This window comes from Oncorhynchus masou, chromosome 2, assembly GCF_036934945.1.
Source record: "Oncorhynchus masou masou isolate Uvic2021 chromosome 2, UVic_Omas_1.1, whole genome shotgun sequence".
Lineage (NCBI taxonomy): Eukaryota > Metazoa > Chordata > Actinopteri > Salmoniformes > Salmonidae > Oncorhynchus > Oncorhynchus masou.
This window is the reverse complement of record NC_088213.1, coordinates 50,043,704-50,071,322: the sequence shown is the minus strand read 5'-3', so window position 1 is coordinate 50,071,322 and position 27,619 is coordinate 50,043,704. Positions and strand designations below refer to the sequence as shown.

The following is a 27,619-nucleotide window of genomic DNA, read 5'->3' as shown; positions in this document are numbered from 1 at the left end:
CTAGCCCTAACCTTAACCCTAACCCTAACCCTAACCCTAGCCCTAACCCTAACCCTAACCTTAACACTAACCCTAACCCTAACCTTAACCCAAAACCATTTTCCTCAAATGTCAAGTTCTTATACTGGACCTTAGTGGAGAAGCTGACCCTATATTGTGGTGCAATGACCAAACAAGGCTAGCTATAGTTTCCAGCTGTGTTGGATGGCTGTTGATACTAGCATTACCTAGCATGCTGATGGCTTGTTAAACACCATATGGTGATCAGCAGTTGGCAATCAAGCGTTTTATCACCTTTAATGAAACGTTCTGTTTGAGAGAGCTTATTCTCGACAACTCTGATTAGAAGCGACCCAGTAATAATGTCAGCCAGCGACAGACACCATCCAATTAGCACAAGATATCATGCTGCTCTCCTGCTGAACGGTGCACATAGCGGACCAAAGCATTTTGCCAACATGATAGTGTCAAATATGAGTTACGCTCAGCTACTGTGCAGAAAGCTCATGACCCACAGCATTACAAAATGACTATAGCAGAGTGAGCGGTATAATGGTATAAGACACTTTGCATACACACAATGTACAAGCATGAATGATATGCACGTGTAACTAGGCTTACTACTATCCTTAAATATAGGACACCTAAGATATTGCCTAACCTAGATGTTTTATGTGCATGACAGCTATGGATGACTGTAAAACTATAAGCTACAGGGTTTGTGTGCAAACACATGTTTACAACAATAGAATAAAGCACACTGCAAGCAAGTGCCCAGACATCCAAAGTGTTTTGGGAGGCTCAGGCCAGGCATTGATGGGGCAATAGTGAAACAACAAAGCATTAGGAAATATAGCACTACAATCTCAACGTGTGCTCTGCCAGCGATACAAGCAACATGCCAATAATGTGCAAATGATACAGGGACGTGAGCTAAATCATGAATTAACATGAGAATTCACCTTGGCAGTAAGAGTTGCAGGGTGATTACCACGGCAGTAGCAGTTGCAGCACAACACATGATAGTTCCCGTGATTAAAAATACATAAAACATGATGGCCCTCCCTACATACCCTTTGGAGCTCCTACCTGACTCTACTGGAAGAAGATAGACACGGAGTATACCAAACATTAGGATCATCTTCCTAATATTTAGTTGTGCCCTAAGAATAGCCTCAATTTGTCGGGACATGGACTCCACAAGGTGTCAAAAGCGTTACTCAGGGATGCTGGCCCATGTTGACTCCAATGCTTCCCACATTTGTGTCAAGTTGGCTGGATGTCCTCGGGGAGGGTGGGGGGCATTTTTGATACACACAGGAAATTGAGCATGAAAAACCCAGCAGTGTTGCAGTTCTTGACACGAACCGGTGCGCCTGGCACCTACTACCATACCCTGTTTTTTCTTGCCCATTCACCCTCTGGATGGCACATGTACACAATTCATATCTCAATTGTCTCAAGGCTTAACAATCTTTAACCTGCCTCCTCCCCTTCATCTACACTGATTAAAGTGGATTTAACAGGGGATATGAATTCAACAGGGGATTATAGCTTTTACATGGATTCATCTGGTCAGTCTGTCATGGAAAGAGCAGGTGTTCTTAATATTTTGTAATACTCAGTATAGTTTAACTCGATGATTTAGACAGTTTGTAAGACATCATTTATTCCAATATGAAACTAGATTAATAAATAGCAGAAGGTAATATGTGACAAGAATGAAGCAATCATACGAACAAACTGAAATACACTCAGCACACATTTATTTCCTCCACTCATGTAGACTAGAGAACAGAATTTAGAACATGTCCATAGTCTCCAGGGAATTCCAGCCCGGTAGGTGGCGGTAATGTATCTAATATTGGTCTGTACACCACCATTTTGATTCAAAGAAGAAGAGAAGTTAGTGGAAGCACATGACATGGAAATATAATTGTGTTGAAGTTATATGAAGAACATACAAGTCAAGAGAATGCCTGATTATTCATGTAACACGTTTACATTGTTATACTAGCATACAATACAATAGCAAATTACTGGAATCTTTTTTACTAGAATAAACAGATGAACTGACAGAGGGACTAAATATGTAAAATGTATGACACGTAGGTAAAAACATGGATAAAACGTAAAGCCTTAACCCACTGGGCACACACTGGTTGAATCAAAGTTCTTTCCAGGTCATTTCAATTAAATGACATTGAATCAATGTCGAATAGACATTGAATTGATATCTGTGCCCAGTGGGAACCTACTTCTGCAGATAATGATGCTATAAACTAACAATGTGACTAATATAAAATCATTAAATCAAGATGTTAAATGTATTGCAAGTAGTGTTACAGCTGTCTCGTGAGCTGTGCAACACACGAGACTACTAGGCTAGGCTACCATCGATATTAAAGGGATAATCCACTCAAACCACAAATTAATATGATTAACAGTGTTAAACCGTGTTAAAACCCCCTAGAGTTAATGTCCGCGCCCCCACTGAAAATAGTTAGCATAATAAAAAATCCCCATAAAAATATGTCTGTTTAAGCGAGAGATACTGTATCTTTGCATGGGCTGCGTATTAATCCACCACATTCGGATTGGATTAAGGAGAATGTGATCTTTAAAATGGCGTCTAATACTTGTATGTTTGAGAAATTTGAATTATGAGATTTCTGTTGATTGAATTTGACGCCCTGCAATTTCATTGGCTGTTGGCGAGGGGTTCCGCTGGCGCAACGGGGTTCCAGTCCTAGACAGGTTAAAGTAATGATGGACAGTCGTTTCTCTTTGCTTATTTGAGATGTTCTTGCCATAATATGGACTTGTTCTTTTACCAAATAGGGCTTCTATATACCACCCCTCTATATACCACCCCTACCGTGTCACAACACAACTGATTTTCTCAAACGCATTAAGAAGGAAAGCAATTCCACAAATTAACTTTTAAGAAGGCACACCATTCAATTGAAATGCATTCCAGGTGACTACCTCATGAAGCTGGATGAGAGAATGCCAAGAGTGTGCAAAGCTGTTATCAAGGCAAAGGTGTGGCTACTTTAAAGAATGTCAAATATAAAATATTTGTTGATATTATTAGCACTTTTTTGGTTACTATGTGATTCCATATGTGTTATTTCATAATTTTGATGTGTTCACTATTATTGTGCAATGTAGAAAATAGTAAAAATAAAGAAAAACCCTGGAATGAGTAGATGTGTCCAAACTTGTCACCTTCCTACGACAATCCAATGCTGGCACTTAGACCACCATCAACAAGCTGTATAAAGCCATAAGCAAATAAGATACATGGTCATCCAGAAGAGGCACTCCTAGTGGTTTGGGACTTCAATGCAGGGAAACTTAAATCCATTTTTACCTCATTTCTACCAGCATATTACATGTGCAACCAGAGAAACTCTACACCACCTTTACTCCACACACAGAGACATGTAGAAAGCTCTCCCTAACAATCCATTTGGTAAATCTGACCATAATTATATCCTCCTGATTCCTGCTTACAAGCAAAAATTACAACAGATTGTACCAGTGACTCGCTCAATAAGGAAGTGGTCAGGTGAGGCAGATGCTAAGCTATGGGATTGTTATGCTAGTGCATACTGGAATATGTTCCGGGACTCATCCAATGGCATTGAGGAGTGTACCACACCAGTCACCGGCTTCATCAATAAGTGCATCGATGACTTTTTTCCAACAGTGACCGGAAGTACATATCCCAACCAGAAGCCATTGATTAAGGATTAGCTAAAGGGTAGAGCTGCTGCTTTCAAGGAGTGGGACTGTAACCCCGAAGCTTATATGAAATCCCGCTATGCCCTCAGACAAACCATCAAACAGGAAAAGTGTAAATTCAGGACTAAGATTGAATCCTACTACACCGGCTCCGACGCTCATCGGATGTGACAGGGCTTGCAAACTATTACGAACTACAAAGTGACGCCCAGCCACGAGCTGCCCATTGACACAAGCCAACCATACGAACTAAATGACTTCTATGCATGCTTCGAGGCAAGCAACACTGAAGCATACATAAGAACAGTAGCTATTCTGGATGTCTGTGTGATCCCGCTCACCGTAGCCAATATGTTTAAGACCTTTAAATAGGTTAACATTCACAGTGCCCAGGGCCAGACTGATTTCCAGGACGTGTATTCTGAGCATGCGCTGACCAAATGGCAAGTGTCTTCACTGATATTTTTAAACTGCCCCTGTCTGAGTCTGTAATACCTACATCTTTCAAGCAGACCACCATAGCGCCTGTGGCCAAGAACACCAAGGTAACCTGCTTAATGACTACCGACCCGTAGCAATCATGTCTGTTGTCATGAAGTGCTTTGAAAGGCTGGTCGTGGCTCACGTCCACCATAGTGCCCTCAAAGTTCATCACTAAACTAAGGACCCTGGGACAAAACACCTCCCTCTGCAACTGGATCCTGGACTTCCTGATGGGCCGCCCCCAGGTGGTAATGGTAGGCAACAACACATCTGCCACACTGATCCTCAATACGAGGGCCCCTCAGGGGTGCGTGCTTAGTGCCCTCTTGTACTCCTTGATTCACCCATGACTGCGTGGCCAAGCATGACTCCAACACCATCATTAAGTTTGCATTGACAACCTTTTTTACACTGCTGCTACTCGCTGTTTATTATCTATGCATAGTCACTTTACCCCTACCTACATGTACATATTATCTAAATTACCGCGACTAACATGTACCCCCGCACATTGACTAGGTTCTAGTACCCCCTCTATATAGCCTCGTTATTGTTATTTTATTTTTGCTCTTTTATTTTTTGTTTATTTAGTAAATATTTTTCTTAACTGCAATGTTGGAAAGCTTGTAAGCATGTGACAAATTTGATTTGATTTAATATTCAATGCTGTCTAATTTGAGTATAATGCAGCCTGCTTCTTTTTATGTTTTCTGTCCTCAGATACAGAGATCTGTGAAACCCTGTTTGCATATGACCCCTTTTTTTCCAATTTTCGCCTAAAATTACATACCCAAATCTAACTGCCTGTAGCTCAGGCCCTGAAGCAAGGATATGCATATTCATGGTATGCATATTCACCATTTGAAAGGAAAGACTTTGAAGTTTGTGGAACTGTGAATTGAAGGTAGGAGTACATAAAACAATAGATCTGGTAGAAGAAAATACAAAGAAAAAACAACTATTTTTTATTCTGTCATCATCTTTGAAATGCAACAGAAAGGTTCCACATCTGCCATCACTCTGGTTGTAATTCCAATGGTGTCCACAAGATGGAAGCAAACGGATAACTTCACGTATGAGCAAACTATATGACATTTAGTGTGAAGTCACCCAGGTACATTTGGGCAAATCATGAAGGAGACATTTACATTCACATTACATTTTTCTGCAAGAATATAGTCAAATCTGTACTTGGACTTTGACTTAGCTTTTCCAGTATTAGTAGCCATATTATAAGTTCAACATTTGCAAAAAAAACAGTTTTCATAACTTCATAACGCTCCATATTCTTATAATTTTTGTCCAAGAGGAAAAGACTTGCTGTCACACAAGGTTAACAAAAGGCTAAGATTGTGTTTGAATAAATTTCTTTCATTTCATTTGCGATTTTCATGAATAGGAAAAGTTTATATCCGCTGCGTTATGCTAATACGTTTGAGGCTATGATTATGCTTTCAGATACGGGTTTGCTCGATGCTCGTGCCAATGACTCCTTATATGGCTGTGAATGAGCTACGAATGAGCATACGTTTTCCACGCATCCCCCAAGGTGTCTACAGCATTGTGACGTCTTTTTAGGCATTTCCATTGAAGAATGGCGGTTAACCTCTTGCGACGAGCAAACCTGTATCCGGGAGCGTAATCATAGCCTCAAAGGCATTAGCATAACGCAATGGACATAAATACCCATAGAAACTTTTCCTATTCATGAAAATCGCAAATGAAATCGAAATAAATATATTGCGCAAGGTTATATTGAGTTCCTCAGTTAGGTGGTTAACTGATTTTTGTACTCTGACGTCCTTGGGTAGGCGGATGGAGTCTGGAAGTGCATCTGGGAATCTTTGGGTTCTCCGAGAATTTATAGCACGACTTTTGATGATCCTTGGTTGGGGTCTGAGCAGATTATTTGTTGCGATTGCAAACGTAATAAAATGGTGATCCAATAGTCCAGGATTATGAGGAAAAACATTAAGATCCACAACATTCGTTCCATGGGACAAAACTAGGTCCAGAGTATGACTGTGACAGTGAGTAAGTCCAGAGACATGTTGGATAGAACCCACTGAGTCGATGATGGCTCCGCAAGCCTTTTGGAGTGGGTCTGTGGACTTTTCCATGTGAATATTAAAGTCACCAAAAATGTGAATATAATCTGCCATGACTACAAGGTCTGATAGGAATTCAGGGAAATCAGTAAGGAATGCTGTATATGGCCCAGGAGGCCTGTAAACAGTAGCTATACAAAAGTTATTGAGTAGGCTGCATAGATTTCATGAGTAGAAGCTCAAAAGACGAAAACTTTGTTTTTTTGGGGGAAATTAAAATTTGCTCTCGCTAGCTTTTGTTGGATAACATTAGCATTGGATAACATTGTTCTTAGGTCTCTTCACTTTTATTGAGTTCTTGAGTCTATCATGAATGCAGGTAATATTTGTCTTGTTAAATTTTACACAAAATTGACTGTGGTGATGAATCAACTAGTTTTAGGCACTGTTATCATGCAGATTTGGATAGCCGCTCAGCTGTTGTTGTCGAAATAATTCATGTGGTGGACTCCCAACATGGATGCCAGGTGGTGTCGTACATCAACTGGCAACCCTCTGTAATGCATTCTTGTCATGCTAAGCAAGAGCTCACATTTAAGGATACAGTTGAAAACGGAAGTTTACATACACTTAGGTTGGAATCGTTAACTCGTTTTTCAACCACTCTACAAATGTATTGTTAAAACCTCTTTGTGCTATACGTGCTGCTAGCGAACTCGACAACATCCAGTGAAATTGCAGAGCGCGAATATCAAAAATACTAAATACGTAATATTAAACATTCATGAAAACACAAGTGTCTTACATGATTTAAAAATGTAACATCTTGTTAATGCAGCCGCTTTGTCAGATTTCAAAAAGGCTTTACGGTTAAAGCATACCATGCGATTATCTGAGGACAGCGGCCCACATACAAAAGCATTAAAAACATTTTCCAACCAAGCGAAAGTCAGAAATAGGCGATAAAATAAATCCCTTACCTTTGAAGATCTTCATCTGGTTGCAAACACAAGGGTCCCAGTTACAGAATAAATGGTCCTTTTGTTAGATAACATCCTTCTTTATATCCCAAAAATGTCAGTTTATTTGGCGCGTTTGATTCAGAAATACAGCTGTTCCAAACATTTCAAACAACATTTCTAATCCAACCTCAGGTACCCTAATATGTAAATAACCAATACAATAAAAGACAGAATAAACTGTTTTCAATACCGGAGAAAAAAAACGAAGAGTGTGCACCCATTCAAGCCGACCAAAAGACTATAGTCCTTCTGAGTGACACTTAGAAAGAATACGAATACTTCTTCATTAAAAAAAAACAACATTGAACAATTTCTTAAGACTGTAGACATCTAGTGGAAGCTATAGGAACTGCAATCTGGGTCCTAATAATTAGGCTTTCCCATAGAAAATCATTGGATAGTCCAATTACCTCAACAACAAAAAAAAAATCCTGGATGGATTGTCCTTATTGTCAGTTATGTTATATTCACAGACATTATTTTAACAGTTTTAGAAACTTTAGAGTGTTTTCTATCCAATATGACTATGTGTATGCGTATCCTAGCTTCTGGGCCTGAGTAACAGGCAGTTTACTTTGGGCACCTCAGTCATCCAAACTTCCGAATACCTCCCCCTAGCCTTAAAAGGTTTAACAAACTATAGCTTTGGCAAGTCGACTAGGACATCTACTTTGTGCATGACACAAGTAATTTTTCCAACAATTGTTTACAGACAGATTTTTTCACTTATAAATCACTGTATCACATGAAATAACCTGAAAGGCCGCTCAGCAAGGAAGATGCCACTAAAACACCATAAAAGCCAGACTACGGTTTGCAACTGCACATGAGGACAATATCGTATTTTTTGGAGAAATATCCTCTGGTCTGATGAAACAAAAATATAACTTTTTGGCCATAATGACCATCGTTATTTTTGGAGGGACAAGAGGGACGCTTGCAAGCCAAAGAACACCATCCCAACTGTGAAGCACGGGGATGGCAGCATCACATTGTGGGGGTGCTTTGCTGCAGGAGGGACTGGTGCACTTCACAAATGTATGGCATCATGAGGAAAGAAAATTATGTTGATATATTGTAGCAACATCTCGAGATATCAGTCACGAAGTTAAAGCTTTCCAAATGGACAATGACCCCAAGCATACTTCCAAAGTTGTGGCAAAATGGCTTAAGGACAACAAAGTTAAGGTATGGGGGTGACCATCGCAAAGACTTGACCTCAATCCCATAGAAAATATGTGGACAGAACTGAAAAAGCGTGTGCGGGCAAGGAGCCCTACAAACCTGACTCAGTTACACCAGCTCTGTCAGGAGGAATGGGCAATGCTACTAATTACTAATTGAGTGTCTGTAAACTTCTGACCCACTGAGAATGTGATGAAAGAAATAAAATCTGAAAGAAATAATTCTCTCTGCTATTCTATTCTATTCTATTCTATTCTATTCTGACATTTCACATTCTTAAAATAATGTGGTGATCCTAAATGACCTAAGACAGGGAATTGTTACTAGAATTAAATGTGAGGAATTGTGAAATACCGAGTTGAAATGTATTTGGCTAAGGTGTATGTAAACTACTGACTTCAACTGTATGCGTCAATACAAAGACAGGGTAGTGTCATCATTTTGGCTGTTCTCAAAAGTGTGCTTCTGTCATACAAGTGTTGGTATTGCCAAAAGGGCAAACAACATTTTGAAAATTTTGCTGATATCTTACCTGTACTATCCCTGTTTCCCCTACTGGCCAGTATAGGCCTGTGACTAATTGTCATGTTGCGTAAAAATCACATTTTGGAACAGCATTCTGACATCACATGCATAAAAAAAACTCTTGCTTGTGCAGCCGTTAGAGATATTTGGAACTCGCGTGTGAAAAGGGGATGCTGTGATAGAGACATACCCCAAGCGACTTACAGCTGTAATCGCAGCAAAAGGTGGCCCTACAAAGTATTAATTTAAGGGGGCTGAATAATTTTGCAAGCCCAATTTTTCAGTTTTTGATTTGTTAAAAAAGTTTGAAATATCCAATAAATGCCATTCCACTTCAAGATTGTGTCCCACTTGTTGTTGATTCTTCACAAAAAAATACAGTTTTATATCTTTATGTTTGAAGCCTGAAATGTGGCAAAAGGTCGCAAAGTTCAAGGGGGCCGAATACTTTCGCAAGGCACTGTATATATATAGGGCAGCAGCCTCTAAGGTGCAGGGTTGCATAACCGGGTGGAAGCCGGCTTGTGATGGCTATTTAACAGTCTGATGGCCTTGATGTAGAAGCTGATTTTCAGTCTCTTGGTCCCAGCTTTGATGCACCTGTACTGACCTCTCCTAGATGATAGCGGGGTGAACTGCCGGCCCAGATGGCATCCCTATCTGCGTCCTAAGAGCATGGGCAGACCAGCTGTCTGGCGTGTTTACGGACATATTCAAGAAATCCCTATCCCAGTTTGCTTTCCCCACTAGTTTCAACATGTCCACCATTGTACCTGTACCCAAGAAAGCAAAGGTAACTGAACTAAATGACTATCGCCCCATAGCACTCACTTTTGTTATAATGAAGTGTTTTGAGAGGATAGTTAAGGATCATATCACCTTTTACCTGACACCCTAGATCCGCTTTAATTTGCTTACCGCCCCAATAGATCTACAGATGATGCAATCACCATCACCTCAAAAACTCTTAACTTTAAATAAAGGTTCAATTAAAAATTTAAAAAGAATACATGTCTTACTCATTTCTGCCATGGAGAAGGAGAGCCCACAGTCCTTGGTAGCAGAACAAGTTGGTGGCACTGTGTTATCCTCAAAGCAGCCGAATAAGGTGTTTAGCTTGTCCAGAACCAAGATGTCGGTGTCCACGACAAGGCTGGTTTTCCCCTTGTAGTCCGTGATTGTCTGTAGACTGCTACATACAACTCGTGTCTGAGCCGTTGAATTGTGACTCCACTTTGTATCTGTTTGATTTCCTTGATTTCCTTATACAAACTACACTGTGTGTATTCTGCCATATTCCCAGTAACCTTGCCATGGTTAAATGCGGTGGTGCTGCTTTCAGTTTTGCAATATGGAGTCGTGATCAGATTTGCCGAAAGGAGGGCGTGGGAGGGCCTTGTAGGCCTTTCAAAAAGTGTTTTTCCAGAGTGAGTACTACAGACGATGTGTTGGCAAAACTTTGGTAGCGTTTTCCTCAAAGTTGCTTTGATAAAATCCCCAGCTATGTGGTTTCCAGTTTGCATAAAGTCCAGTGTAGTTCTTTGAGGGTTGTTGTGGTAAAATGACGTGGCCTAGCCCACCTAACCCAAAGAGATTAATGAGTTACGAAAGAGTTATGATTTGATCCTTTCTGGAATTAACCGAGAAAAGGAAGAGGTGGAAGTAGTGCGGTAGCAGCTATTTAAGGGGTTCAGCAACAGACTAATCTGAAATCCTTACTCGGAATGTATCCTCCCATGCGAAAGGATACCATATCATATTGGAGTGATCCAACATAGTGCTACATAACATTAGCTAGCTTAACCTGTGTTTGCACATTTTACTGAAGTCATTTTTTTCTAGCTATGAGCCTGAAATGGGGAATTGAATTTGAATACTTTGAATATTAATCTTTTTAAAATCTATTCAAGAAAAGTCAAACAGAAAAATGTCAATGGTAGGATTTCCGTTCTAGCAAGCAAACATACTTCTGGAATTTAAAAAAAAGTTAATATTTCCTTTAACATTCTGTGTTGTGTTCATATTATTTTGTATAAGTGATGAATGCTTATAAATTCTTTATGAATGGGTAAATTGTAGTGACAGTACAATGACTGCATAAACTTCAGGCAGGTGGGATTGACTGCATGAAGTTTCCCCTACTGGCCAATATAGGCCTGGAGGGGAAATTTCATGCAGTGGGGGTGGTACAGTATATATCAGCATCATTTTCAAAATGTGGTTTGCCCATTTGGCCATTTGGCATATTCACTCATATTCACTCATACATACTCACACTTTGCTGTCATGGTAATGATGCATCTATTAAGATACCTACATATGACACATAGCATAACATGAATGCACTAAAGATATGCTATGGATATATTTCATTAAGGAAAATGGAAAGGGGGCTACCTAGTCAGTTGTACAACTGAATGCATTTAACTGAAATGTGTCTTCCGCATTTAACCCAAACCCCTCTGAATCAGAGAGGTGCGGGGGGCTGCCATAATCGACATCCACGTCTTTCGGCACCTGGGGAACAGTGGGTTAACTGACTTGCTCAGGGGCTGAACGACAGATTTTTTCCTTGTCAGTTCTGGGAATAATGTGGTTTGCACCTGTTTTAATGTGTTCAGGAAATGCTTTAGATGTGTAATAAATGTGTTATGGATATGTAGTCAACGTATACCATTGCCCAGTATTTGTATTATTTATTTCATTCATTTGTTTCCCTCATCTTTATTAAGGGAGCCTATCATTTTGGATGTGTCTGTAACTGTGTGTGTGTGCGTGACCTTTTTCCACATGTCTGTTTTGACATATAGAGGTCTTAACTAGTTTGTGCAACATACGGTATAATATGACTACATTACAGTACATAAGTACTGTAAGTGTACTGTAAGTAAGCATTTGTGAGAGGTTATCATTCCTGTCATATTTACATCATCTTGTGCAATGAAGTGTAGCCAACATCTGTGTTTGGCTCTGGGGTGAAATACCCCCTACTGTAGGTGCAGATCTAGAATCGGCTTCCCCTCCCCCAATCCTTACCTTAAACTGTAGTGGGTAAAATTAAAAACTGATCCCAGATTAGCTTTTAGGGGCAGCATTACCTTACACATCTGTCTGTGGACATTAATGGATGGAACTTTGCATGTGAACCAACTAAGTCAAATTTACATTGGTTAATTAACAATTCCATGTAACTGACATTGTGAATTACAATAGCTGTATACTCTTGAGCACAGTTGTCTGTGTGCGTGCGTGCGGTTGCATTTGCTGTGTGTGGTGTGTGTGCCTAAGCATTACCTGGGAATATAATTTCTACATGTGTGTGAACGTCATCCAGTTGATCTGTGATTAGCTCTGGTTTCTATACAATCATGTCAAGACTCTAGATTAACTCTAGATTACCCTGCCCATTAAACAAACTCCTTTATTCAGTGGCCCGCCGCCGGCTATTTTTATCGCTTTTAATCATCTTTATTTACTCAGATTAATTGGAGCCGAGATGGAAGTAATTAGAGGAGCTGATAAAGTGCGCGTGTGTGTGGTGGAAGGAGGGTAGGTGGGTGTGGGTGTTTGTGTGTGTGCATGTGTGCATGTGCATGTGTGTATATTGTACATAATGAGTGTGTGTGTGTTCTTATTTGTGTGTATTGAACATATGTGTATGTCAGTGTGTTTTCCCCTTCCCTGTTAATGGGCCTGAGCAAGTCACATGAGCCCAGGTGGTGATAACGCCACGCAGACGAGTACTTCGTAAGCGCCTCGCTGAAGTATAAGGCAAAACATACGGTCTCCGTCCATTTGAGAGCGGCGGGCTAACCATATGGCAGTGAGGACGATCAAACATATGGTCTCCCATCCTCACCAACCCCACCTGCCGAGCTAGTTAGCATGCTTGGCGAAGCGTAGAGTTACAGTATTTTTCTCTCTCCTCTCCTGCTTATATTAGTTGCTATGTCCTTTGCCAATGTGGTTTTGTATTCAGAACAGGGCCAATTTGTCAGGTTCTGGAATTAAATCGGACCAATCAGTGTCTAGTGTTTAGGATGGTTAAGGTAGATATCTCTCCTTCTTGCTCAGTTTTCTTTTTGTCTTCTTCTTCTCCATCTCCCTCCTCCTTACTTCATCACTTTTCTTCTACTCTTTCCTCTTTCTCTCTCTTCCCATCCTCTGTCTTATGTTCTCTCCCTCTCCTCCTCCTCTTTCTCGATTATACTCTCCCCCTCCTTCTCTCACCCCCTTCTTTCTTATCCATCTCCCCCTTTATTCTTCCTCCTTCCTTCCTTCCTCTCATCCCCGACTCTCACCCCCTCCTAACACCCTTCACCCCTCCCTTTCTTCCTACCTCTCCACTCCCTCCCCTCAGGTATGGGCAACCTCACCTTCCAGATCACACCCGACTCCAACAAGGACAGTGAGAGCATCCAGATGGGCCGCGATCTCAAGCTCTCGTGTCACGTGGATGCACAGCCCCAGGACAAGGTCAACTGAATAATACTATTAGTAATAATAATATTAGTAGGGTGTAACCCCTTCATAATAATCTCATAATGATGCCGAATAAATCAAAGTAGGTGAGACAGATGAACATTTTATGTAAAGAGATACATAAGCCTCGTTATTAAAGGACATTATAAATATGTATGCATGCTTAATACAAGTTGCAATATATTATGTAAAGTATATAGGCTATAACAATATATTAATATAATAAAATAACATATTACTATTTCATATTATTAGGTCAACTACACATGGTACAAGAACGCGGCACTAGTCTACAACTCGGACAGCTTGATCGTGCTGCGCAGCGACCCGGACATGGCACCGGGCACAAGTAGCCTGGAGATCGTGGACATGAAGTTCCGTGACCAGGCCACCTACAGCTGTGTGGCCAACTTTCCTGGGAGCACGGTGCCTGAGTTGAGGGTAGATGTCAACATTACCCAAAGCAGCGGTGAGTGGACTGTTTCTTTGTTCTAAGTACCTAACTAGTCATTTGTTATGCTAAATAGCTAGCAAGAGGTTGCATAGCAACAGCATCAACTTCCGGGAGAGAAGTAAATAAGGCAAAGAGAAAGTATGCTCAACTGAAAGTTGTGCCCCTTAGATATTAATTTAGGATACTCCAATCCTCTTATGTTGTGGCCTACTCCCGACCGTCACGTTGTACAGAGCCATATTTTTAATTCCATCCTAACGGAAACCCTGAATGTTTCTTTTTTCTCAGAATAGAAACACCATAATATTAAACTAATAAAGACAAATTCATTAAAATAAATCCCGTATGCTATGTTATTACAAAAAAAGGTTTCAAATTCTCTGGCAATGCCAATATGGAAGACTATCAAATGCTTCTCAAAGATGCCCTCTGGTGGTCAAACTAGCACTAAATTGCATTAAAAAAATGGCTGACAATTAGATAACGTGCCACAGTATGAGGCAACTTTGAAAGGAGGAACCACTGTACAAAGAGAACATGGGCTAAGGTTAGGGTTAGGGTACCTCCTGATTTGACTGGATTGTATTGGAATGCTTGTTGACTTGTTTAGCCAAATGGCGTGAAAATGCTGCTGATAGAAGTGCATAAAAACATAAGAAAATAATCAAAAAAATGCTCAGTTTTGCAACAGGGAAGGTCTCCAAGAACACACTGGTCTCCATCATTATTAAATGAAGGAAGTTTGGAACCACCAAGACTCTTCCTAGAGCTGGCTCCCCAACAAAACTGGGGAATCGGTGGACAATGGCCTTGGTTTGGGAAGTGACCAAGAACCTGATGGTCACTCTGACAGCTCCAGTTCCTCTGTGGAGATAGGAGAGACTTCCAGAAGGACAACCATCTCATCACCTGGACAACCCTGCTCATCACCTGGCCAATAACATTCCTACGGTGAAGCATGGTGGTGGTGGCATCATGCTGTGGGGATCTTTTTCAGCTACAGGGACTGGGAGACTAGTCAGGATTAAGGGAAAGATGAACAGTGCAAAGTATAGAGATGAAAAACCTGCTCCATAGCGCACAGGACCTCAGACTGGGGCAAAGGTTTAACTTCCAACAGGACAATTGACCCTAAGCACACAGCCAAGGCAATGCACGATTTGCTTCGGGACAAGTCTCTGAATGGTGGTTGTTCAGGTGATGGTCAGCGACCTTGGGGATATTGGTTTGGCCCGGAGTGATGGGACCTCCCACTCCTGCGATCTCGCCCTCCTCTCATCTCCCCAGGGTCTAGAACTGTTTTTTTTCTCCCTTCAAATGTTCAGTAACACTTTATTTGATGTATGTATGTCATGTCCTAATGTTCTCACGATAACCAGGGTGATGATATCTGTCTGGCTTGGCTCGATCATCGGTTGTGGATTGGTGTTGCTTTCTTTCAGTTTCTCTCTTTCTCTGTGTCACGATCGTCGTAGTGAGGAGACCAAAGCGCAGCGTGATGTGAATACATGCCCAACCCTACCTGGCTGAATGCTCCCCGTAGCCAGGCCAATACGTCGAGGTGGAATAGCCTGCACTGGGCTGTGCTGGTGAACCGGGGACACTGGAGACCAGATGCGCTGAGCTGGCTTCATGGCACCTGGCTCGATGCCCACTCTAGCCCGGCCTATACGAGGCGCTGCTATGTACCGCACCAGGCTATGCCTGCGCTCCAGGGACACCGTGCGCCTCATGGCATAACACGGTGCCGGCCCGGTCCTTCTCTCTCCACGGTAAGCACGGGGAGCTGGCTTAGGTCTCCTACCCGACTTAGCCACACTCCCCGTATGCCCCCTCCAATAAATTGTTGGGGCTTCCAACCGCGCTGCCGTGCTGCCTCCTCATACCACCGCCTCTCGGCTTTCGCTGCCTCCAGCTCAGCCTTGGGGCGGCGATATTCTCCAGCCTGTGCCCAGGGTCCCTTGCCGTCCAGAATCTCCTCCCATGTCGTGAGGAGGAGTCCTGAGATTGCTGCTGCTGCCCATTACCACGCTGCTCGGTCCTTTGTTGGTGTGTGATTCTGTCATGATCCTCGTAGTGAGGAGACCAAAGCGCAGCGCAATGTGAATACATACTTTTAATGTAAGACGAATGAACACGAAGTACAATAAACAAACAAAAGAACAAAAACGAACGTGACCGCTATAAACACTGAGTGCAAACATGCAACATCACAAAGACATAGATAATCACCCACCAATTACCCAAGGAATAAAGCTGCCTAAATGTATTTCCCAATCAGAGACAACAATAAACAGCTGCCCCTAATTGAGAACCAATCTCGGCAACAATAGACCTACAAAACACCTATTCTAGTAAACAACCCCATAAACATACAAAAACCCTAGACAGGATAAAAACACAACAAACCACCCCTTGTCACACCCTGACCTAACCAAAATAATAAAGAAAACAAAGATAACTAAGGTCTTTCTCCGTCTCTTTCAATGTCCTTTTCTTTGACTACCACAGCCAGTCTCAATCCCCTCCGTCCCTATCCCTTTTTCAATCTATAAAATGGAAGCACTATGGTGTAAGGTCCACCACTACACTGCTTATACCTGTCTAGAGAGCAACGGGAATGTTGTAGTGAGTGTTTTGGGACTCATATTGGCAAGTCTGCGTCCTTTTAATCTCGTTCCCATACTCACCTCCGCCTAAATGCACGGAGACTGGTGGATAGGAGCGTCATTAGTCAATCAGAAAGACGTGAGAAACTCCTGGCATGATAGGCATTGGCTTAATTGGCTTCATCTTCCAACCAGTCATCTCCCACAACACTCCCCCCCATGTCTTGGGCACATCTACATTCAGGAGCAACTGCTGAGCTGACTCGATACTGGACTGTCTCAAGGCATTAAAACCTGTTCATTGTCATAAAATACAATGTGATTGGCTCAGGCATAACATTAGAGATGTAGCCTAATGGACAAGTGTTTATGTACATTATAATACTTAATAAAAACTGCTCATTCAAGCACTAAACTCCTAAGCTCGATGTAACATTTATTTAGTTACAGAATGCTGACTTATTCTGAAAGTGTTGTTGTTGTTGCTAGGTAACATTCTGAGATTCATGGGAAGAAGTTGCCAAGGGAACCAATTTGCAAAAATGTAATGACAAATACTTTACTCAGTAGGTCACTCCCATACAATTGTATGGTCACTCCCACTAAGGCCAAGAATGGTTGATGTCTCAGGCTTATATGCGCTGTGCACTGGGGAAGAGGTCACCCTCTTTTCACCCTCCCTTTCTCTCTCTTTCTCTCCTGTTGTTGCTCCTAGTCCTACTAAGAGTGTTGATAGATGGAGGAAATGAGGATGTGTGTTTAACCTTGACCACTGGTTCGCCTCGCCGGTCAACACATTGCATTTAGCTTTTTACATTTCCCAGGGTGTGCGATGACCATTAGTATCCAATATAAATGCCCTCACTAATTTTAACATTTAACCTCACTTGCTTCCCCCTCCTCCCCACCTCCCGCCCTACTCCTCTCTCTCTTCTTCTCTTTTTTTCTTCTTTTTATAAACCCTGTTTGTCTTTTGGGCAACCCCTCCTTAAATATTTTCTCTTGTCCCCCCTAACCTTCCTTCTTTCTATATCTCCCTACCTCTATCTCCCCCTTGCTCCACTCCAACTCCTCTCACACTACCTCTCTCTCCCTTCTCCAATTTCTCCCCCCTACAGTCACTCCCCCAATTTTGACGGTGCCGGCAGGGGGCCAGGTGGTGAGTGTGAGGGAGGGAGGCTCTGCCGACCTGGTGTGCCTGGTGGATGGCAAGCCCCGTCCGCCTGTGCTCTGGTCGCGCGCCGACAAGGACCTGCCTATGCCCACTGGTGAGTGGGCGGTGGAGACACGCAACGGGCGCCTCCGGCTGACCAACGTCACCCGTGACCTGATGGGTTCCTATCGCTGCCAAACGGCACCCTACAATGGCCTCAACATCAAGCCACGCCAGGCGCAGGTGCAGCTCAACGTGCAATGTGAGTAGTAAAGTACTACATTTCCTATGAGTCATCTGTTTATTGAGCTCTGAGTATTATTTTGTTTGTTCTGTTCTGGTCCTGTTGACCTACATGGGGTGCAGGCTTTTGTTCCAGCCCAGTAGTAACACACCCAATGAATGAATTGAGTAATTGAGTATGTTTTTGAGTAGATGAATCAGCTGTGGTAGTGTAACAGAGATCATTCTGAACCATGCTCACGTGTTGAATAACCTTGACTGAGACCTGAAGACTTGCTTTTGTTCACCCAGGTAATGCCTACATTGTAGCTCAACAGTCTTGTGGCGCTCAGGAGACCTGAGTTCGTACCCTGGTCAGTCAAATTAGCATTTGGCCGGTTCAAAACTGACATCTGTCTGTTGCATTAAAGCCACCTTTCAGGGTGTGGTTTGAGTTAAACTTTTGTCTTCAATCATCATTCTTCATTTTTCTCACCAGCACTACATGCCTCTACATTTCCCTTAAAACAACTTTTGAAAGGTGAAGTTCAACAACATTATCAGTCATTACAACTCAACCATCAATTTCTTCAAATCGATAGCTAGCACTACTAGATTAGCATCGACTGCTGTCTCAATTCAATTTAAAACTCACACTGGACCGGAGTATGCTAACGGTAACCCACAAACGGGGTTGAATGTACTCTTACTAACAAACAAGGTCACTAATTAACAAATGGTATAATGCCACTCAGAAACCAATGCTGCTAAGTGAGCAAACCTTGTTTATTGTTTACGCGAGCCATTAGTGACGACGCTAGCTAGGCTATTAGCGAACTCTCCCCTTGGTTATATTTACACTTTGTGCTCAGTAAAAGTGCTAATGCCTGCCACACTTCAATAATGCTTCCATTATGAAAGAGGCTCGTCCATAAAGTTCAGAACCCTAAAAGCGTCAGAATTCAACACCATTTCTCTTCGCTTCCCCATTCACTAACTGTAGCCTACAGTATGTGATGTTGCTAGAAGCTAGTGAAAATCCAGCTCCTGACTTTCCAGTTTCAAAATAGTGCCACTGAAGGTTGTTTTGCCATTGTTTTGTCTTCAATGCGGGCTGTGCCATGACAGCCAATGTTGAATAAAACTCTCACTGTCCTAGAAGGCTCTTCTTTAGAATGTGTTTGTGTGTAAATTGTAAAAGGAAGGTGATGCCCTTTGTGGATGGAGCGAACAATACACTCATAGCTAATAGTGAAACATAGAGGCTCAAAAAATAGCCCTGAAGACCACATAGCTTAGTATAATATCCCTTTACATCCATTCTTTATAATTTTTTTGTTTACAGCTTTCGTTCCAATGCTTGTATTTCCCATGAATTGTGAATGCAACATTAACAATGTGAGAAGATCTATGGTCCTCCATGTAGCCTGTAATATATTCAAATAATTTAAACTTTTAATTTAAACTGTCCATCTGTCAATGTATGAGCCCCATTGAAAAAACATTGGCTTAATCTGTGAACGCTGTAGTTTCCTTTAATTGACCTGGAGTGACTACTCTATTGGGAAGCTTACGAGCATTGAAGCCAAAACAAACCTAAGTCCTAGCCCCTGCCCCCTAGGCACTTACGTGGATCTGAGAGAATTGGCCTCTGATATGCTGTATGGAATTGTTGTTGCGGACACTTATACAATCCTCTCATTTCTCCACAAGTGACTTGTGGGTAGGGACTAGGAGTTGGTTTGGGATTCAATGTAAGGGATATGCCCACACTAGCTTGTTTAGCGAATTAAACTACACTTTTAGAATAAAAGTTGCTCAGGTGCTTCAGTCTGTCCCCATAGGTGAACCCTTTTTGGTGCTAAAACCCTCTATGCAGGGTTCTTCATAGAACTCCCTGTAAATGTTTCTACCTAAAACCCTCTGTGAACATTTCTAGCAAGAAGCATTTTTTCCTCTAAAGGTTCTTCCTAGAATCCTTTATGAACAGTTCCACCAGCCTTATTCCCATTTAAAATGTCATTATTTATGACAATACATTACATATAGCATAAGGCCTTTCTTTGAAGGCCTAGTTATACCCTAATACAGTGGTGTTAGGAAACTCCTGGTTACATTATTCTTGCTTGCAAAGTGATAAATCCAACCAATTGGATTAGTTTATAAAATGTATGTTATTTATCTTTGTGTAGCATAGGATTAATCAACCAATCAATGTACATGCAAAAACACAGATATTGAAACAAACTATTCTGAAAATCACCCTGCAATAGAGCATGCTGGGAAATATGATAATGAGTGTTTTACTTAACACAGAGTAAAAATGACACAATCACACTCAACTCTGGTTTTTAACAACAACACTAAGGTTATTTTACACCGCCATGTTTTATGTTAATTTAACTATTGAATCAACACTAGAAATGTTACACAGAAAAATCTACATTAGGTTAAACTGGCCAATTTGCGGTGTAATATGCAGTACAAAAATACACTGCTGGTTCACTCATACTTCCTTCTATTCTACTACTCTGCTGAAAAAAAAATAATAATTTGAAAGACAGAAATCATGGCAAAGATATAAATTATGTCAGTACTGTAAATGTAAAAGGATTAAGGGAATACCAGATACGTGCACAAATATTCCTAACATACTCTAGGTACAGTTTAAAATATTCTCACACCTATCTTTTTAAATGTATCAAATTACTCAAACTCCTGATCTTAAAGTTTAAACACTGAAGTAAACACTATTGCTCCGGGCACTATTTAAAAGAAAGAACAAGTATTACAATAAAAAAGCTTATTCAGATTCAGAAGCAGAACCCTTTTTTCCTTCGAAAGAATCCTTCTAGCCTCTCAAAGAGACCTTTCTTCTAAAAATGGTTCTTAGGATAACAAATGTTTGAGGTAGAACTCTTTGCCTTACAAAGAACCCTTCTCTTCCAAAAAGGGTTCTTCAGATGAAAATGGTTCTTGGTAGAACCCTATCCCTCCGCAGAACGAATGGCAGCTTAATTAAAGACCACTATGACCGTGGAGCTGACATTCCAAATCCTCCCAACCCCCATCCACCATCCGTCCCTATGCTTACAAAGATACTACTAGATTTACAAGGCTTGCTAATGCAGGCGGGCGGAAGGACGACACTTTCAGATGCTTGTCTAGTCCAGTCCACTTCAATGATTTATTGGCCAGGTGGCCACCCCAGTCTAGAAAGACAGAAATAAAGAGAGAGAGAGAAACTGAGTGTGACAGATGGATGGAGGAAGAGAGAAAGACAAACTGGGAGAAAGAGAGAGTGACAAACTGAGAGAGGAAGGATTTTAGTAACAAGCAAGAGAGGGAAGAAGAGAGAGAGACAGAGAGAGAGAAAGAGACAGAGGGAGAAAATAGAAAATGAGGGAGAGAATTATGAACAGAGAGAGGAAAACAGAGATAGGTAGATATTGCAGAACCCCTTTTCCAGGGAACCATAGGTGCTTTGGAAACCAACGATTCCCTTTTCCTTCCCTGGATTTCTTCACTGTACCCAAACCAAAAACAGATTTAATGCATTGCTCAGTTATGTATAGAGCCATGTCCTCATGGAAGGCTCTGCCACCAGAGGCTACTGAAGCAAAAAGCAAGTTTAACTTTAAAAAACAGATTAAAAAACATATTGTATCACAGAGCCTCTCTTCTTTCTAAAGATTTAATTGAACTCTTATTGCTTATCAAAGTATGAATATGTGCAGAATAAATTAACAGTGTCTAATTAGTATTTTTGTTGTCTCTTGGTGTCTTTCCAATATATAACTCTTATTTTATGATTTTTTTAAATGTTAATTAATGTCATATCTTATGCTGTTTTTGTATATAATTTGTCATGTATTTATATGTTTTATGTGGAACCCAGGAAGAGTAGCGGATGCATGTGCAGCTAACGGGGATCCGAATGAACTTAACTAAACCCTCCTTCCCTCCTACTTTGTATTTATTTGTTTAGTTTATCAGGTTCGATTTTCAACCCTTCATTTAGCACCGTTGATCGATACGCGGGAAGATGCTATAATTTTTTTTACTGTGTCTATAAGTGGACAACCCTCTTTATCTCTTCCTCCCTCCTTCTCTCCCTTTCTCCTCTTCCTCATTTTATTCTCCCTTGCCTTCCCTTTCTTTATCACTCCTCTCACTGTGACATGGATGTTCTTCTTCATTGCTATTCTCATCATCATCAATCAGACGGCATCTCACCGCATCTCTCTGTCACTATCCTTCTCCCTCTCTCTTTGTCTTTCTTTCCCTCTCTCCTATTCCCTTGCCACCTCGCTCTCTCTTCTGTGTCCCTTTTGCTCTTCCTCCCTCGCTCCGTCTGAGCTCCTCAGTCATGTGCAGTCTTTCACTCTTACACCACACATGCTCTCCGTCATCTATCTTTCTCCATCACCCCCCCTTTTCTCCCTTACACTTGATGCAGATCAATCTCCCTGGAGTGTACCGTACTGTAAATGTCATGTCTTCATGCATTACTACAAGAGGGTAGTGTACAAACTTGACTAACGCGCTGGGAAAGCTGTGTTTGTGTGTGTGTGTGTGAGAGAGAGAGAGAGAGAGAGAGAGAGAGAGAGAGAGAGAGCATTAATATCTGTCTGTCTGTCTGTCTCTCTCTGTATTTCCTTCTGCATCTGTCTGTGTGTGTGTATGTGTGTGTATGTTTCTGTGTGTGTGAGTTAGAGCGAGGATTACGTCAGATATTTGTTGTCTCCAATAAGACGGACGATGATTCTGTTTACGGGGATTATGGCATCGTGAAATTGAAACATTCTAGCGTAGCACGAGCCGCCAAGGAAAATAGATAGGGGAGACAGTAAGGCCTGTTGCGGAGTCATTTTGTCAGTTGTCCCATCCGTGCACCACGTTTCTAGGATGAAGACACCAACTGCTGACTGGCAAGATACGAAGCCACCACTACATAACTTTATCAACAAGCCTCACCTTACGTCTCTCTGCCCCCTGTTCTGTCGCTTTTCTTCCTCTTTCTTTCTCTCTCACAGCCACTATCTTTTCCTCTCTCATTTATATTGTATATCTTTTTTTCCCTCCCTTTCGCTCGCTCATGGTCTCTCTCTAGGGGCTTCCACTGTTCCCATTCTCTCAATTCCTCTCAATCTTCCTTTCTTTTTTCCCTCTCTCTGACTCTCTCTCTCCAGAGGTTACTCCTGTGTCCTACCTCTCCCTCACTCACCCTCTTTCTAATTCGTGCTCTCTATTTCTCTCTCTCTTTGGGTGTCCTCCTCTGACCCCCCCCCTCTCTCTCTCTCTCAATTAAATTCAATCCAATTCTCAACAATAGACAGACATATTACCAATTTGCAATATTAACATAATAAAAATAATAATAATACATATTGTCAACGGGACAACAGTAACAGCAATAATCAAGGGTCAAAATAGTCATTCAGTGAACAGTAACAAAGGCAGAGAGGACATGGGCAGGTTTGTTGGTCTGTCAGACATTGACACGCATTTTATGGCAGGCAGCAATGTAGTGCGCTGCCAACCCACAGTTCTCTGCATCCTCCCCCTGTCACGCCCTGGTCGAAATATATTATGTTTATTCCTCATTTATTCAGTCAGGCCAGGGTGTGACATGGGTTTTTGTGGTGTGTTTTTGTCTTGGGGTTTTGTGGGATGTCTAGCGTTAGTCTATGGCTGCCTGAGGCGGTTCTCAATCAGAGTCAGGTGATTATCGTTGTCTCTGATTGGGAACCATATTTAGGCAGCCATATTCTTTGTGTGTTTCGTGGGTGATTGTCCTTAGTGTCCTTGTTCCTGTATCTGTGTTAGTTTACACTAGTATAGGCTGTTTCGGTTTTTGTTACATTCTTTGTTTTGTAGTTTTGTATTTCGATTCGTGTTACGTTTTGTTCATTAAACATGGATCGCAATCTACACGCTGCCTTGAATAAGGGTTTCAAATTTGGAGAAATGACACTCTCTCGTTGTTTTATATTTTTGACATTTTGTCAGGAAATGCAGCTCTGTCTCGTGTTCTGCTATGGTTGCCTTTCCTCTACAGCAGCTATTCCCAAACTACACCAAATAAAAATGTGATTCACGTAAAAAAATATATAATTATTCACATTAAAAAAATAATCTTCACATTTTCAAACAGTCCATTTATATTTTCCAAAGGGGCTATACATTTGAGTTTTTTTTTTTTTTATCTCGCCTGAGTTTTACTGCCAAAAATACAATTAAACCATCAGCCAATTTGAAAAATAAGCCACAGGAGGTTTTGAGTGAGAATTAAGATGACTTTCAAGTAGTAAGGCATGTATAAAAGCAACAGATACCATTAATAAGAAGGGTCTAGAAGTTTCGTATATGGTGAGCTACCGAGTGGCTAGGACAGGCAAGTCCCAAACAATTGTGGAAGACTTAATTATTCCTGCTGCCACGGTTATGGCTGGGACAATGCTGGGGGAAAAGGCAAAAAGAACGATACAGACAATGCCTTCATCAAACAACACTGTTTCACGACGCATTTAGTGACATGGCAGGAGATGTTTTGAAACAGTTACTGCTTTGCATACAAGCCAGTGAATTATATGCTTACAGCTGGATGAGTCAACAGACGTGGTGGGTCTGGCACAGCACCTGGTATATGTAACGACGTTCTTCTTTAGTTGAAAGAGAGTCGGACCGAAATGCAACGTGTAAGTTACTCATGTTTATTTAGTGAAGACAAACGAACCTATACACGAATTTCCCAATAATACCACTGTATATACGAATCACCAGGACACCTGACTCTGATTGGAACCGAGGATATTTTTAACACACACACTAATCAGCTACAATCCCAAACACTACAAACCCCAATACGAAAATACAATACATAATAACCCCATGTCACACCCTGGTCTGACTAACTAATAAACTAAAACACAAAATACTAAGACCAAGGCGTGACAGAACCCCCCCTCCTAAGGTGCCGACTCCCGAACGCACCTCAAAACCATAGGGAGGGTCCAGGTGGGCGTCTGTCCATGGTGGCGGTTCCGGCTCTGGACGTGGACCCCACTTCATAAATGTCATTGTTCCTCCCCTTCGCGTCCATGGATAATCCACCCTAACCGCCGACCATGGCCTAATAGTCCTCACCCAGAACCCTACATAACAGAGGAGCAGCCCGTGACTGAGGGGCAGCCACTGAGGCATGCAGCTCGGGACTGAGGGCAGCTTGAGGGGCAGCTCGGGACTGAGGGGCAGCCCAGCACTGAGAATTGCCCAGTACTGAGAAAAAAGCCCAGTACTGAGAAAAAGCCTCCAGGCCGTTGAATCTTCTGGCCTGGCGGATCCTGGCTGACTGGATCCTGGCTGACTGGCGGATCCTGGCTGACTGGCGGATCCTGGCCGACTGGCGGATCCTGGCTGACTGGTAGATCCTGGTCGACTGGCGGATCCTGGCTGACTAGCAGATCTGGCAGATCCTGGCTGACTTTCTGGCTGACTAGCAGATCTGGAAGAGTCTGGTTGACTGGCAGATCTGGAAAACTGGCAGATCTGGAAAGTCTGGTTGACTGGCAGATCTGGAAGAGTCTGTTGACTGGCAGATCTGGAAGAGTCTGGCTGACTGGCAGATCTGGAAGAGTCTGGTTGTCTTCTGAAAGAGTCTGGCTGACTGGCAGATCTGGAAGAGTCTGGCTGACTGGCAGATCTGGAAGATTCTGGCTGATGCAGATTTTGAACCTCTGGCTGCTCCATGCTGACTGGCGGCTCTGGCTGCTCCATACTGACTGACAGCTCTGGCGGCTTCATGGAGACTGGCAGCTCCTTGCAGACTGGCAGCTCTATGCAGACTGGCAATTCCATGCAGACTGGCAGCTCTTTGCAGACTGGCAGCTCTGGCTGCTCCATGCAGACTAGCTGCTCTATGCAAACTGACAGCTCTGGCTGCTCAATGTAGACTGACAGCTCAGGCTGCTCTATACAAACTGACAGCTCTGGCTGCTCAATGTAGACTGGCAGCTCAGGCTGCTCTATACAGACAGGAGGCTCCGGCATTTGTCACCAAATGCTCAGAACCGCTGAACAGACTCCGAAGCGCAGGAGAGGAGAAATCGCTTTAACCGAGGCGCACTGAAGGCCTGATGCGTGGTGCTGGGACTGGTGGTATTTGGCAACACGACAGGAAGCCTAGTGCGGGGAGCTGCTACTGGAGGGCTGGGGTGTGGAGGTGGTTCTGGATAATGGACCGTGCAGTGGAGCTCTTGAGCCTGCCCAAACCTGGTTGAATACTCTCAGTTGCCCTGCCAGTGCTGTGAGGAGAAATAGTCCGCACTGGGCTATGTCGAACCGGAGACACAGAGCGCAAGGCTGGTGCCATGTGAAGCCGGCCCAAGGATTGGAGACTGGATGCATAATTCATAGCATTTGGCTCGATGCTCAATCTATCCGGCCGAACACGGAGCTGAATTATGGAATCACCGTCGCACCACTGCAAGGTGCCTGCCCGGTTTCTAGCCCCAGTACACATATCTCCTTCATTGACAAAAAATTTTGGGGCAGTTCTTGCCAACCGTGTTCCCCTGTATCGTCGCTTCTCCGCTTTCTGCTCTCTGTGCCTCCACCTGTTGCCATGGGAGGAAATTTCTTCCGGCTCCTCCCAAGTGTAGCACCTTTGCCATCCAGCACGTCTTCCCATGTCCATTCTCCGAATAATTCCTCCTCCCTTTGCTGCTCCAGCTGTCGCTGCCTGTTAACACGCTGCTCCTGTTTGCGCTGACACGCTGCTCGGTCCGAATTCTGTAATGGTTCTTCTTTTAGTTGAAAGAGAGTGGACCGAAATCAATTACTTGTTTATTTAGTGAAGACAAACAACGATCTATACCGAATAACTAATAAATACAAAAATAACAAACAGAACGTGAAACCTATTACAGCCTGACTGGTGCAAACACAGAGACAGGAACAATCACCCACGGGCGAAAACAGACTCATTTCCCAATCAGCGTTCACAGCCATATAAACCGCCTCAGGCAGAACCTCATAATCAGCTACAATCCCAAACACTACAAACCCCAATCCAATACATAATAACCCCATGTCACTGGTCTGACTAACTAATAAACTAAAACACAAAATACTAAGACCAAGGCGTGACAGTATATGTCCGTTATGTTTATTGGCGCTCAATTAAGAAGACATCCTCTTCTAAACCACTGGAAACCAGGACAGGAGTGGATATTTTTTACTGAAAGCTTTGTGACATAAATTACTTTGGATCAAGATGTGTTGGTATCTGTTTGTGAAAAGCAAAAGACATCTTGTTTAAAAGCAGTTGCTCCTGACACCAATTTTACTCTTCCAAAATGCCTGACAGCTGAAATTTTGGACGCTACAATGAAAATGATGACTTTGTTAAAGCAGGGCCCATGAACTCTCGTGTATTTTCTGCACTATGCAATGATATGTGCAGCGACCATGTAACACTTTTACAACATACAGAAGTGAGCTGGTTTTCAAGGGGCAAAGTATTGACATGTTTTTTTAATTGAGAGACTAGCTTAAAGTTTTCTTTACTGACCATAATTTTCACTTGTCTGACCGCTTGCATGATGATTAGTTTCTCACACGACTGGCCTATCTTGGTGATGTTTTTTCTTGCCTGAATGATCTGAATCTGGGATTACAGGGAC

The 27,619-nt window shown here is 42.3% G+C and overlaps 1 protein-coding gene across 1 annotated transcript in view; it reads left to right on the top strand.

Moving 5' to 3' along the window:
* Window positions 1-27,619, top strand: part of LOC135506184 (MAM domain-containing glycosylphosphatidylinositol anchor protein 1) — a 430,085-nt gene that overhangs the window by 289,891 nt on the left and 112,575 nt on the right. Inside the window, exons 8-10 of the mRNA XM_064925672.1 lie at window positions 13,374-13,489; window positions 13,751-13,964; window positions 17,677-17,973. Of these exons, the coding sequence (XP_064781744.1) occupies window positions 13,374-13,489; window positions 13,751-13,964; window positions 17,677-17,973 (627 nt within the window). The remainder of the gene's footprint in view (window positions 1-13,373; window positions 13,490-13,750; window positions 13,965-17,676; window positions 17,974-27,619) is intronic.